At 33.8% G+C, this 13539-nt stretch overlaps 1 protein-coding gene across 1 annotated transcript in view; it reads left to right on the top strand.

The window, feature by feature from the left end:
- The window catches only part of LOC111154858 (adenosine deaminase domain containing 1), a 63753-nt gene that overhangs the window by 41178 nt on the left and 9036 nt on the right, over nt 1–13539 (top strand). The window contains exons 10-11 of the mRNA XM_022514796.1: nt 2331–2568; nt 9515–9647. Of these exons, the coding sequence (XP_022370504.1) occupies nt 2331–2568; nt 9515–9647 (371 nt within the window). The remainder of the gene's footprint in view (nt 1–2330; nt 2569–9514; nt 9648–13539) is intronic.

Here is a 13539-nt window from a genome sequence, read left to right as displayed (position 1 = left end):
CTTGCCTTTATGTCTTCTCCTAGCCACACATTTGTGTTTCACAGGAACTGAATTGTTTTCTCTGGATGTTCTGTAACATATGGGTGGTGGTGTTAAAATGTAATACCTCAGACTAATTATGCTGTTCCAGATGTAAGACCAGTGCATAGTTCTTTAATGTTTGATTCTTTGATTTATATACTATATTCCTACTCATGCATTCTCAGTTTTTAATAGCTGTTTCAGCAACCATTTCTGCTGACTTACATTACACTTATGGTAGATTAATCTCCTCAGAATCTTTTCTGTATAAAAAAGTGTCCAGTCAGGTCAGCTATGGTCCTCGATTAGATTTAATTTTTGACTTTACCTTAGGGTTTCATGTTATTTTAGAGGACTCGAGATAAATCAAACTTTCCCTATTATATGACAGTTTTAGAGCTGTATTTTTCCAGGAACAAGATGTAGCCTCAAGGTATAACCAAAACCATACTTTGGATGTAGTTAATAGTTAAAGTGTACACATATAAAGGGAAAAAGTAAAATTTCTAATAGTAATATACTTTTTTCTATTACATTACTGCTGTTATACCACCATATTGAAACGTTTTGGTGAAACAATTTGGTATGTAAGAAATCCCAAATGGAATTTGACTTACAAATTCCTTTTTTTTTTTCCCCACATGTATCTTGGTATTTTAGGCACAAACAGTGCCATTATCTCATTACAGTATGTCTTAATCTGTTTGGGCTGTTACAATAAAAATTCCACTGATACTGTAGCTGGGATGAGACCCTCTTTTTAAGGGTGCCTCACAAAGGCCTACTATCTCATTGGAAAGGTTTTAACCTATTAATTTTATTGGGACACATTTATTCTGTAGCACAGTGTGTAATATGTAACATTTTCTTTTGAATCCATGTCTTCTGTTCGTTATAGACAGTGACTATTCCATAGACCTTACTTCTTTTCAACTATTTGTGCCCAAGCATATCTTTTTTTTTGTGCCCAAGCATATTTTTAACTAGTCTTAATTTGTCGGTATTTCTTAATTTGGGTTGTTCAAAGGAATACTTAGTGTCTACTGATACATGAATAAAGAAGATGTGGCATATACATACAATATTACTCAGCCATCAAAAAGAATGAAATCTTGGCATTTGCAAAAGCATGGATGTATCTAGAGGGTATAATGCTAAATGAAATAAATCAGAGAAAGGCAAATACCTATGGTTTAACTCATGTGGAATTTCAGAAACAAGCAAGGAAAAAAAAAAAAAAGACAAACCAGAAAATAGACTCTTAACTGTAGAGAACAGAGGGGGGGGGGAAGGGTGGCTGGTGGTGGCGGGGGATGGGTGATGGGGATTTAGAGTACACATCTTGATGAGTGCCAAGTAATATATAGAATTGTTGAATCCATATATTGTATACCTGAAACTAATTTAACACTGTATGTTAACTATACTGAGATTAAAAAAAAACCACAAAGGAGTGCTTAGAAAAAGGGTGTCAGCAGTAATTCATGTTCTTTTTACATAATTTTCTAGTTTCCAAATAATCATAGTGAGTGTAAAACCACTAGCCACTTCAGCAGTTCCAATGTATGGAAACAAAACTTTGTGATATAATGTTTAGTGGTATGTAAAATGTGTCTTTGAGAGAACTTCTGACCCTCTAAGGAGAAAAGAGATCCAATTTTGAATTACTAATTTTTAAATAGGAATGACTTGTCCAACTTCTATTTTAAGTTTGATCAACCCGCTATATTATACTACACTAATGATATTACACCTTTTTTTTTTTTTAGCATTCTTCCAACAATTATTTTAACTGAAAACTCAAAGATTTTGATATTAGCCACAACTGTAACCAGAAATGGTCATTATTTAAATTGTTTTGTGAAAATGGAACACTGTTGTACTGGAATAGTTGTAATTTGTGGCTCATAGATGTGGAAAAATAACTTAATCTCACCAACCAATACTCAGCCACATTTATTTCTTGTATTATTTGCTAGTTTCTTGCTGTAATCTGAGAATTCAAGACAGGATGAACCAGTTCTTTCTGACAGAACCTTGTAAAAAGCACTATATTTTTTTCTGGGTCAGTTCTGGCTCTTCACTTTTAGTCACTGGAATGTTGATTTGTTATTTTCTGTAGAATTTTTTTAATGGAAATTATGACCATTGTTACTTTGTCCTGGTTCTGGTAAAAAATACAGAAGTAGCTGCTGAGAAGTAGGAAAGGATAGATTGCAAGAAAAAAATAGACTTTAGACTGTTTCCTTTTTTTTTTTTTTTTTGTCTATTGATATTGAACTTCTGGGTGTTTTGTTTTTACTTTCTAGGTGATGGGAATTGCAGTGATACTAGAGGTTTAGAAATTGCTATAAAGCAACGTGTTGATGATGCACTCACTTCAAAACTTCCAATGTTTTATTTAGTCAACAGACCTCATGTTAGTTTAGTACCTGCTGCATATCCACTTCAAACGAACTTGGAATATAAATCCCTGAGTCTGAATTGGGCTCAGGGGGACATTTCTTTGGAGATTGTGGATGGCCTAAGTGGAAAAATCACTGAAAGGTTAGCATTATTAATTTCTTTTAAAATCACATATTTAAGTAGGACACTTGTGATGAGCACTGGTTGTTGGATATAAGTGTTGAATCACTAAATTGTACACCTGAAACTAATATTACACTGTGTTGACTAACTGGAATTTAAATAAAAACTGAAAAAAAATCTTAAGAGAAAATATATTTACAGTACTGTATTTATCAGGAAAAAATGTGCATATAAATGGGCCTGTGCAGTTTAAACCTGTGTTGTTCAAAGGTCAACTGTATTTGGAAGGGTCCTGTGCAAGTGTAAGGGGCCCAGAAGGTTAAGCTTCACAATAAATCTACCTCCCATCTATCTATACTATAATAAAAAAAAAAAACAAAACCCTTAAAAATATTAAGCAAAAATTCATTTTAATGGAACTTTTAAAATTATTCTAAGTTCAGTTTTTTGAATTTTGAACAATAATAATGATTGAGTGTGACTATTTTGTAGGCATTGTACTAATTAAAAAAAAAAACAAAAAACGAATATTTTTTTTTTCCCTGATGAGAAGACAGACCTGGAGAAGTTCTGTAACTTACTGAAATTACATAGTAAGTTGTATGGAGAGAGTATTTAAAATCAGTCTCCAGAACCTGTATTTTTCTAAGTATCATTTCATGATTTTAATTAACACTAGAATCATATAATGTTTTGTTTTAAAAATTCATTTCCTCTTACTGAATCTGAATTTCTCTAATTCTAAGAACCTGTATTTTGACATGTGTTTTCAAATATTACTTATATATACTTGAATGTGAGAGCTAATATACTATGTTTATGCTGCCTTCTTACTATAACTGTAGATAAGGTGGTAGTGTTGCTCTTTTACAGATAAATTGATTCAAGCTACGTTTAGTATCTTTTTTAAAGTCTCCCAAATAGTAACACACCTGAGATTCATATCTGGACATTTTATTTCCAAAGCCCTTGTCAGTAACCATAATATGCTATGCCTTTAAGACATTTCTTTATAACATCCTTGCCATTGATTATCGAGTAAAACTAAAACTGTACTTTTAGTGTGACCATACATTTATAATGAGGTAATGAATAATGTTAAAATTTTAAATGCCTAAACTGCTTTCTTTCTGAAAGATGGGTTTAAACTAAGACCACATACAACTGTTTCTCGTTATGAACTTAGGCATACTATTGATTACTTCAGCTAGTGTGAATTACACTATTCTTACCTCGAATCAGCTATACACAGACAAAACAATTCTTCGATAAAACATTAAAAAGTCTTTTACTGAGAGCAGATAAAATATGAGCATAACAAAGCTGAAATTAATGTAAAATGAGCTTAATTAACTTATTATAGCTAAATGGCACAAATGAAAAGAGCAGATGTGATCTAAATATTAGACAAGACATTGTTCAGCTCCAAAGCATTACATAAGGCAGAGGAAACTATTATTAAAATGTGTAATTCACAAGGAAGAAAGAATAGTTATGGTTATCTATTCAACAAATAGCATAGTATCAGCATTCATAAAGCATATGTTACAGAAGAGGAGGAAAAATAGAAATCCACTACTAGTTGAGACAGTAATTGACCTTTCAGTTCATGATCAGATAGACAACACAATAAGGAAGGATATAGTGTTTTTAAATAACAAAAAGGTAAATATGATTAACTTACACAAAACTCTGCACCGTAAAAACATAAAATCCACCTACTTTTGAAGAACCTATAGAATATTGAATATAGAATATTGAAAAAAACGGATCCTATGTTAGGACACAAAGAGAATCTCAAATTCTAGAAGTTAGAAGCAATGTGAGAACCCAGAGGTAGATCCTCAACTCTATAGTCAGCCAGCTAATTTTCAACAAATCAGGAAAGAATATCCAAAGGGAAAAAAAGACAATTTCCTCAACAAATGACTTTGAGAAAACTGAATAGAAACATGCAGAAGAATGAAACTAGACCACTTTCTTAAAACCATACACAAAAATAAATTGAAAATAGATGAAAGCCTTAAATATGAGACAGGAATCCATTGAAATCCTAGAGGAGAACACAGACAGCAACCTCTTTGACCTCAGCCTCAACAACTTTCTACTGACAGTCTCCATAGGCGAGGGAAACAAAAGTAAAAATGAACTATTGGGATTTCATCGAGATAAAAAGCTTCTGCACAGCAAAGGAAACAAACCTAAAAGTCAGCCTATGGAATGGGAGATGATATTTGCAAATGACATATCAGATCAAGGGCTAGTATCCAAAATCTGTAAAGAACTCAACAAATTCAACATCCCAAACCCAAAAAATCCAGTCAAGAAATGAGAAGACATTCACAGACATTTCTCCAAAGAGGACATACAAATGGCTAACAGACACATGAAAAAATGCTCAAGACCACTCATCATCAAGGAAATAGAAATCAAAACCACAATAAGATACCACCTCACACTGGTCATAATGGCTAAAATGAAAAACTCAGGCAACAGTGGATGTTGGTGAGGATATGGAGAAAGGGAAATCCTCTTACTCTGTTGGTAGGAATGTAAACTGGTGCAGTCACTGTGTAAAACAGTATGGAGATTCCTCAAAAAGTTAAAAAATAGAGCTACCCTATGACCCAGCATTGCACTACTACATATTTATCCAAAGGACACAAAAATAGCGATTTAAGGGGGGCACATGCGCCCCAAAGTTATAGCAGCAATTTCTATGCTAGCCAAACTATGGAAAAAAACCAAATATCTATCAGGAAATGAATGCATAAAGAAGATGTGAGAGTTACGCATACACACACAGAAATATTACTCAGCTATCAAAAAGAATGAAATCATGCCATTTGCAATAATGTGGATGGAACTAGAGTGTATTATGCTAAGCAGAATTAGAGAAAGACAAATACCAATATGATTTCACTCATGTGGAATTTAAGAAACAGCAGCATAGAAAAAGAGAAGGAAAAATAAGATAAAAACAGGCAAACCACAAGAGACTCTCAACTGTTGGAAACAAACTAAGGGTTGCTGGAGGGGAAGTGGGTAGGGAAATGGGGTAACTAGGTGATGGACATTAAGGTGGGCACTTGATGTAATGAGCACTGGATGTCATAAACAGCTGATGAATCACCAAACTCTACCCTGAAACTAATAATACACTGTATGTTAACGAACTTGAATTTAAGTTAAAGTTAGAAGCAATGTAGATAGTATTTTCTGATTTTGATATAGTAAGTCTCCAAAGAAGAAAATCAGTATGTTAGGAATTTCTTTCATTGGGGATAAAAGTCCTCTAACTTTTGGCTCTAAAGAGGAAATATAAAATGAAACCGAATATTTAGAAAGCAAGAATTTTGAAAGCATTACATGTCAGAACTTGTAAGATATATACAGCTAAAGCAAAGCTGAATGGAAAAGCCAGTTCTTCAGATGCTTAGATCAAGAGATAATAGAAATAAACTTAGGAGAATGTAGAAATCAGCAAAACTTGAAATATAATTTAAAGAGCTAAATAACAAAAAGTTAGATGTAATAAAAATCTGATTCTGTGGGAAAATATCACTAGCTAATCTCATATTTAATAAATAATAAGGGCGTAATTAACAAATAGAAGATTAAGATAATCATAAAAGCTTATTTGCTCAACCATGTATTTTTAAAAACCTTGTGAAATACATATATTTCTAGGAAAAATTATTTCCATGATGGTACAAATGAGGGGGAAAACCTAAACAGATTATTTTCATAAGAAAGTTATCAAGAAGGCACTCTAACTATTCTCTAACTATTCTCAAAGTACCCTTCTGAGGAGGTTCAGAGGAATTTTTAAACTTTTAAATAGCAGAAATTTCCAGTGCTATCTAAGATGTAAAACATTAAAATCTTTTTATGGAGCAGGTATATCACTGCTACTTAAATCTAATAGAACATTGCTGCCTTCTCTCCACAAAAGTTATACATGAAACTTTGTTTTATATCCAAGCAAAATATCTCAATAAAATATTAAGAAGCAGAATGTAGCAGTACATTAAAAAAATACATATTTATACAACAATACCAATTGGTATTTTTTGTAAGAGTGAGGATAGTAACAAAATAGAAATAATACCAGATTAGGAATTCTTATTAAAATTGTCTTATTAATTGATCTAGAGATACCACACATTCATGGCTCAAAATTCTAAGAAAGCATATAATTTAGCACTTCAGCTAGTCTAAGGTAAAGATAATAAAAAGGAAATTGTTCAATACTTTTGTTAAGGATAAAAATGTGTGTTTACAAAACAAACTGAGGGTTGCCCCAGGGGAGGGGGGTAGGGAGAGGGTGGTGGGGTTATGGACGTTGGGGAGGGTATGTGCTATGGTGAGTGCTGTGAAGTGTGTAAACCTGGCGATTCACAGACCTGTACACCTGGGGCTAATAATACAAATAAAAAAAATTAAAAAAAATTTAAAAAATGTGTGTTTATTTGTCAAAGGATCATCATGATTGATGATAACATCCAGAACAAGACACGATTGTTTACTATTGTTAATATTTTATTTAAAGCATTTGGATAAGAGAAAGAAATGAGAGATTATAAAATATTGGAAGGGAGGAGGTAAAATTACCATTCTTTGCATATGGTATCATATTGTACCTGAAAAGCCCAGGAGAATCGTTCGGAAAATGACAAAAAAAGGTATCATGGTGAAAATATTAATGGAGAGATTAATATATTTTATACACAGGCTCATATGTTAACTATTTTTGTATATAAAACTACCTCAAAACTTAGTGACTTAAAATAACCATTTATGGGGTGCCTGGGTGGCTCAGTCAGTTAAGCGTCTGCCTTCAGATCTGGTCATGATCCCAGGGTCCTAGAATCAAGCCACACATCAGGCTCCCTGCTCTGTGGGAAGCCTGCTTCTCCATCTTCTACTCCCCCTGCTTGTGTTTTCTCTCTGTCTCTTTGTCAAATTAATAAAATCTTTTAAAAAAATAACCATTTATTACTGATGACAAGTTTTTAGGTCAACTGAATTGGATTTTATTGGGCTCCCTCATCCATCTGGGTTTAACTCTAGGTTAACTGAAATTCAACTTGGCTGATCTTAGAAGTATGACAGGGCTGTGGTCCATGTGTTGTTCACCATTTTGTAGACTAGTCCCAGCTGGCTCATTTGGCATTCCCTAGAGAGAATGCACACAAACCTATGAGGCCCAGGCTCAGAACTGACACATCCTCTATTCCATTCACCAAAATAAGTCACAAAGCTAGCCCAAATTCAGGGGGAATGGAAATCAACCACAAGTTACTGAAAAGAGAATGTGAAAAGTCACATTATAAAGAGTGTGGAGTAATGTTGAGTTTGAGAAGTTCTTTGTAGATCTTGGATATCCAGCCCTTTGTCTCTAGTGTCATTTGTGAGTCTCTTCTCCCATTCCGTGGGTTACCCCTTTGTTTTGTTGACGGTTTCCTTTGCTGTGCAGAAGTGAGCAGACACTTCTCCAATGAAGACATAAAAATGGCTAACAGACACATGAAAAAATGTTCATTATCATTAGCCATCAGGGAAATTCAGATCAAAACCACATTGAATTATTACCTTACACCAGTTAGAATGTCAAAAATTAACAAGGCAAGAAGCAACAAATGTTGGAAAGGATGTGGAGAAAGGGGAATCCTCTTATACTGTTGGTGGGAATGTAAGTTGGTGCAGCCACTTTGAACAGTGTGGAGATTCCTCAAAAAATGAAAAATAGAGCTACCTTATGACCCTGCATTTGCACTGTTGGGTATTTACCCAGAAGATACAGATATAGTGAAAAGAGGGGCCATATGTACCCCAATTTTCACAGCAGCAATATCCACAATAGCCAAACTGTGGAAAGAACCAAGATGCCCTTCAACAGATAAATGGCTGAAGAAGATGTGGTCCATATATACATATAATGCAATATTACTCATCCATCAAAAAGGATGAATACCCAACTTTTGCATCAACATGGATGGGAGTGGGCGAGATTATGCTGAGTGAAATAAGTCAAGCAGAGAAAGTAAATTATCATATGGTTTTGCTTGTGGAACATAAGGAATAACATGGAGGACATTAGAGAAGGAAGGGCAAAGAGAAGGGAGGGGATATTGGAAGGGGGAAACGAACTATGAGAGACCGTGGACTCTAAGAAACAAACTGAGGGTTTTGAGGGGTGGTGAGCCTCATGGTGGGTATTAAGGAGGGCACATACAGTATGGAGCACTGGGTGTTATACATAAACAATGAATCTTGGAACACTACATCAAAAACTGATGGTGTACTGTATGGTGACTAACATAACACAATAAAAAAGTATGGAGGTGAGTGAAGGATTTGGACAATTTTTGTGAATACAAGAACAACTAAGATATAATGAGAGTTATAGCAAAAAATTTCATGGTCTATGGATCCACTTTTATTAGAAACAGAAAAATATATCTTCATGTACATATGTATACATAGATGGAAGGAAGGTCATAAATATATATATAAACATATATATTTAGTTCAAATTTACATACAGTGAAATGTACTATATAGTTAATAACTTTTGATCTATGTATACACCTGTATAACCACCACCTCATTAAAATATAGGACATTTTCATCATTCCAGAAAATATTCCTGTGCCTTTTTCCAGTCAATTCTGCTACAACCACTCTCCTTATTTGAATCAACATAGATTAATTTTGCTTCAAACAATAAACTGTTCCAGTATCCACCATCTTTAATTTTTAATGCAACACTATAATAATTTAAGCTGTAAGTTAACAAAAGAAAGCAAATATTCAGAAGATTTTTGTGTAAAAATCATTATCTTCATTGTATATAGTTTAGAAAAGTATTTGTAGATTCTGTGTTGATTTTAATCTCTACAATTGTCAACATAAATTCTTGAATAATAGTTAGTGGATGTTTCATTCCTTTCTACTTTAGTTCCCCATTTAAAAGTGGTGTGTCAATGGCAAGTCGGCTTTGTAAAGCTGCAATGTTAAGTCGATTTAACCTCCTTGCCAAAGAAGCTAAAAAAGAAGATTTACTTGAAGCTAGTACATATCATGCAGCAAAGGTAAGTCCTTAAAGGAATGAAATTGATCATAGAAATAATATTTAAGATGACAAAAATGTAATTTTATGATAATGAGCTATAGGAGAAGTTGCTTGAAATAGTTAAGTAAATATAAGATACTTCCATGTACTGGTAGAATTAATTTTTAAACCAATATGCCAGAAATTGAATATGTAAATGAATGTTGCCACCTACAGTAGCCACTTTAGTATGGTGTGTACTTATTTTGACAATATTTTATCAAAACCTGCTTTCATACCCAGAGAAACAAAATGATAAATTTTTTTCTGTATGTATTAACTTTCTAACTTTAGAAGTATTCTAAAATAATACAATAAGATTTCCATATAAATTAATTTTCCTATTTTAAAGATGTGAAACTGCTTTAATTTCAGTGTATGACTTGGGCCTGATTAAGTAGGTGATGTATATAGCCTTTTTCTGTCTTTAAAAATATATATTTTTTTAGTATTACAAACATAATTCATATTTACAGAATTTGGCAATTTTTCTAAATACAGAGGAAAAATAGTACTTGTAATTCTTCCTACCATTCAAATTATGATACCCTTAATCCTGTAAGCATGTTATTTCAGTTTCTTGTGTTTTGCATATATATATATGTTTATGTATGCATATATTTTAGAATATTATACTGGATGTGTGTTTTAATCTGCTTTTTTTGTTTGGTATAGTCTGAGATGAACCATGTTATAATATGCCATACGCAAGACATCAAGTTATTCAATACAAATTGTTTCTGATAACCTAAATTTAGTTACAGTCAGTAATCTGGTATTGTATGAAAGTCTCTTAATTTCAACAATATCTTAATGCTCAGACTGTATATTCCCAACCTGTGAAACAATTTACTACAGATTTGTGGGTATGTACATACATTTTTAAGTATAAAAGCTTATCTAGGCAATTTCTGTCTTTGGTGCCATGAAGTCACAGATCCTATTTAGAAAAGCAAGTATAAAAACTGGACAAAATTGTCAAAAACCACCTTTCACAACTCTGGAAATTGAAGACAGAGTGTGTATTATTGAAAAACAGCTCGGGCTTTGGATAAGAACAACTGGAGTTTGTGGTACCTTCATCCAAGGGCTGTTCCTGTTCTTTCTCCCTCTTCTCTGCTTGTTTAAATGGCAAGAACTATAGTTTTTACTAGAGTGAGGATGTAGTAGTTTTGCTGCTTGAGGGTAGACTTGATTTGGGGCAGAGGGTAAAAATTGGAAGCTTTGCCAGCTAAAAGTGCCAAACCTAGTAGGAAACAAATGGGGAAAATCAATAATTTTGCTGCCCCAAGGTTGCAGTCCTTGTTGGGGCAAGTGATGAACCAATTAGTAACTTACTTAGGTAGATTTTAAAAATGAAAGAGCCATGGAAGGGCTGAGATAAATTCTCCATATATCCTTGGCTGAATGAGAACCTACACTTGTTCAGGGAAGACTCTAGAGAACCCAGTAACGAGTGAAACTGTAAAAGAGAAACTAGCTGCAACATTAAATCCAATAGTCCCTCCTTATCCTTGGGGGATACTACCAAGAACCCCAGCGGCTGCCTGAAACTACAGGTAATACTGAATCCTCTATATACTGTTGTTTCTTATATATACATATCTGTGATAAAGTTTGATTTATAAATTAGGCACAAGAGATTAACAACAATGATTTAAAAAGAACAATTTCAACAGTGTATTGTAATAAAAGATATATGATCTCTTTCTCAAAAAGTCTTGTCATACTATACTCAACTTTCTTTTTCTTGTGATGAAATGAAATGATAAAATGCTTATTTGATGAGATGAAGTGAAGTGAGTGATGTGGGCATTGTGACATAGCGGGAGGCTACTATTGACCTCCTGATACATCATAAGGGGGATCCAGACTGTGGTTGACTATGGTGACTGAAACCAGGGAAAGCAAAGTCATGGGTAGGGTGGAGGGACTATGTACACAACCTCCTCCACCAATACACACACAAATTGATGAGAAGGTAGATGCCTTATAAGTTTAAGGTGTTTGAGCAGTGTCTGCTGAAATCATATATCATTAAGCTGTGCAGGTATAGCATAACTATTAGTAAACCAGGCTAAAATATAAAAATAAGTAATAAAAAAACTGGGAAGGGACAACAGCAGCTGCACACCATGGAGAAAACAGATCTCACAATTTAAGCAAGCTAATTTAAAAATAAAAAACTTCAGAAAAAAATAAAACCACATCCAGAGTTTCTACAATATGTTGTCTAGAAAGTTTAAGTTTTAACCAAAAAATACGGGTTATGTAAAAAACAGGAGGGTGAAATCTACTCTCAGGAAAAAATAATAGTCAATAGAACCAGTTGGTTCTAAGTGGGTCCAAATGTTAAATATAGCTAAGACTTCAAAGCAGCTATTATAAATATGTTCAGAGAATTAAAAAAAATATAACAGTGTATCAAAAAATAGGTAATCTCTTTTTTTTTAAAGGATTTTATTTATTTATTTTTTTTTTGACAGAGTGAACGTGCGCACAAGCAGGGGGGAGCTTCTGGCAGGTAGAGGGCGGGGAAGAAGGCAGGCTCCTGGCCAAGCAAGGAGCCAGATGTGGGGATCCATCCCAGGACCCTGGGATCATGACCTGAGCCTAAGGCAGGGGGCCATCTAGGGGCCCCAACAAATTGGCAATCTCAGTAGAGAAACAAACTACAAAAAAGAAAACCAAATGAAAATTTTAGAATCGAAACAATATTTAATAAGTGAAACATTCTTTAGATGGGCTCAACAGCACATTTGAGATGGCAGATAAAAATCAGTGAACTTTGAAGATAAATCAATAGTTATTTTTTAAAGACAGAATGAAAACAGATTGAAGAAAAATAAGCAGAGCCTCAAAGATTTGTGGAACAATATTAAGCACACCAACACATGTGTATTAGGAATCTCAGATGGAAAGGAGGGAGACAAACAGGAAAAAAAAGAAACAATGACTGAAAAAAATCAGTCATCCAACTGGATGAAAAACATTAACAGATTCAAGAAACTCAGAAAATCCCCAAGAAAAGAAAAAAAATTTGAAAAGATCCATACCTGTTAGATCCATCCGTTAGAGAAAGACAAATACCATATGATTTCATTCATATGTGAAATTTAAGAAACCAATGAAGATAAAAAACTTTTAAGTATAGAGTACAAACTGGTGGTTGCCAGAGGAGACGTGGCTGAGGGGTGGGTAAAATAGATGAAGAGCATTAAGAATATATTTACTCTGATGAGCACTGAGTAATATATTGAATCATATTGCATACCTGAAAGTAATATAACACTGTATATTAATCAAAATGGAATTTTAGAACATACTATTTAAAAAGATCCATACCTAGATATGTCCTATTCAAACTGCTTGAGACCAAAACAAAGATTAATCCCATCATTAATCATTAGGGAATACAAATAAAAACCACAATGATTTACTACTATTTATGGTTATTAACAATAGGGCAGCACATCTAAAGGTTGATTTCAGCAACAATGGAGGCCACCCTAAAATAGCCAGAACAGCCTTGAATAAGAAGAATATAATTGGATTATTCACACTTCTGATTTCAAATCTTACCATAGAGCCACAGTAATCCAAGACACTGTAATACTGGCATAAGGATAAACATATAGCTCAATAAGATATAATTGCTAGTTAAGAAATAAACCTTAATGGGGCACCTGGGTGCCTCAGTGGGTTAAGCCTCTGCCTTCGGCTCAGGTCATGATCTCAGGGTCCTGGGATCGAGCCCCACATCAGGATCTCTGCTCAGCAGGGAGCCTGCTTCCCCCTCTTTCTCTGCCTACCTATGATCTCTCTCTCTCTGTCACATAAATAAATAAAATATCTTAAAAAAAAGAAATAAA

Source organism: Enhydra lutris, unplaced genomic scaffold (assembly GCF_002288905.1).
Source record: "Enhydra lutris kenyoni isolate GAN:26980312 unplaced genomic scaffold, ASM228890v2 scaffoldscaffold3, whole genome shotgun sequence".
NCBI lineage: Eukaryota > Metazoa > Chordata > Mammalia > Carnivora > Mustelidae > Enhydra > Enhydra lutris.
Note: the sequence above shows the minus strand (reverse complement) of the source record. Positions and strands in the feature narration are given on the sequence as shown.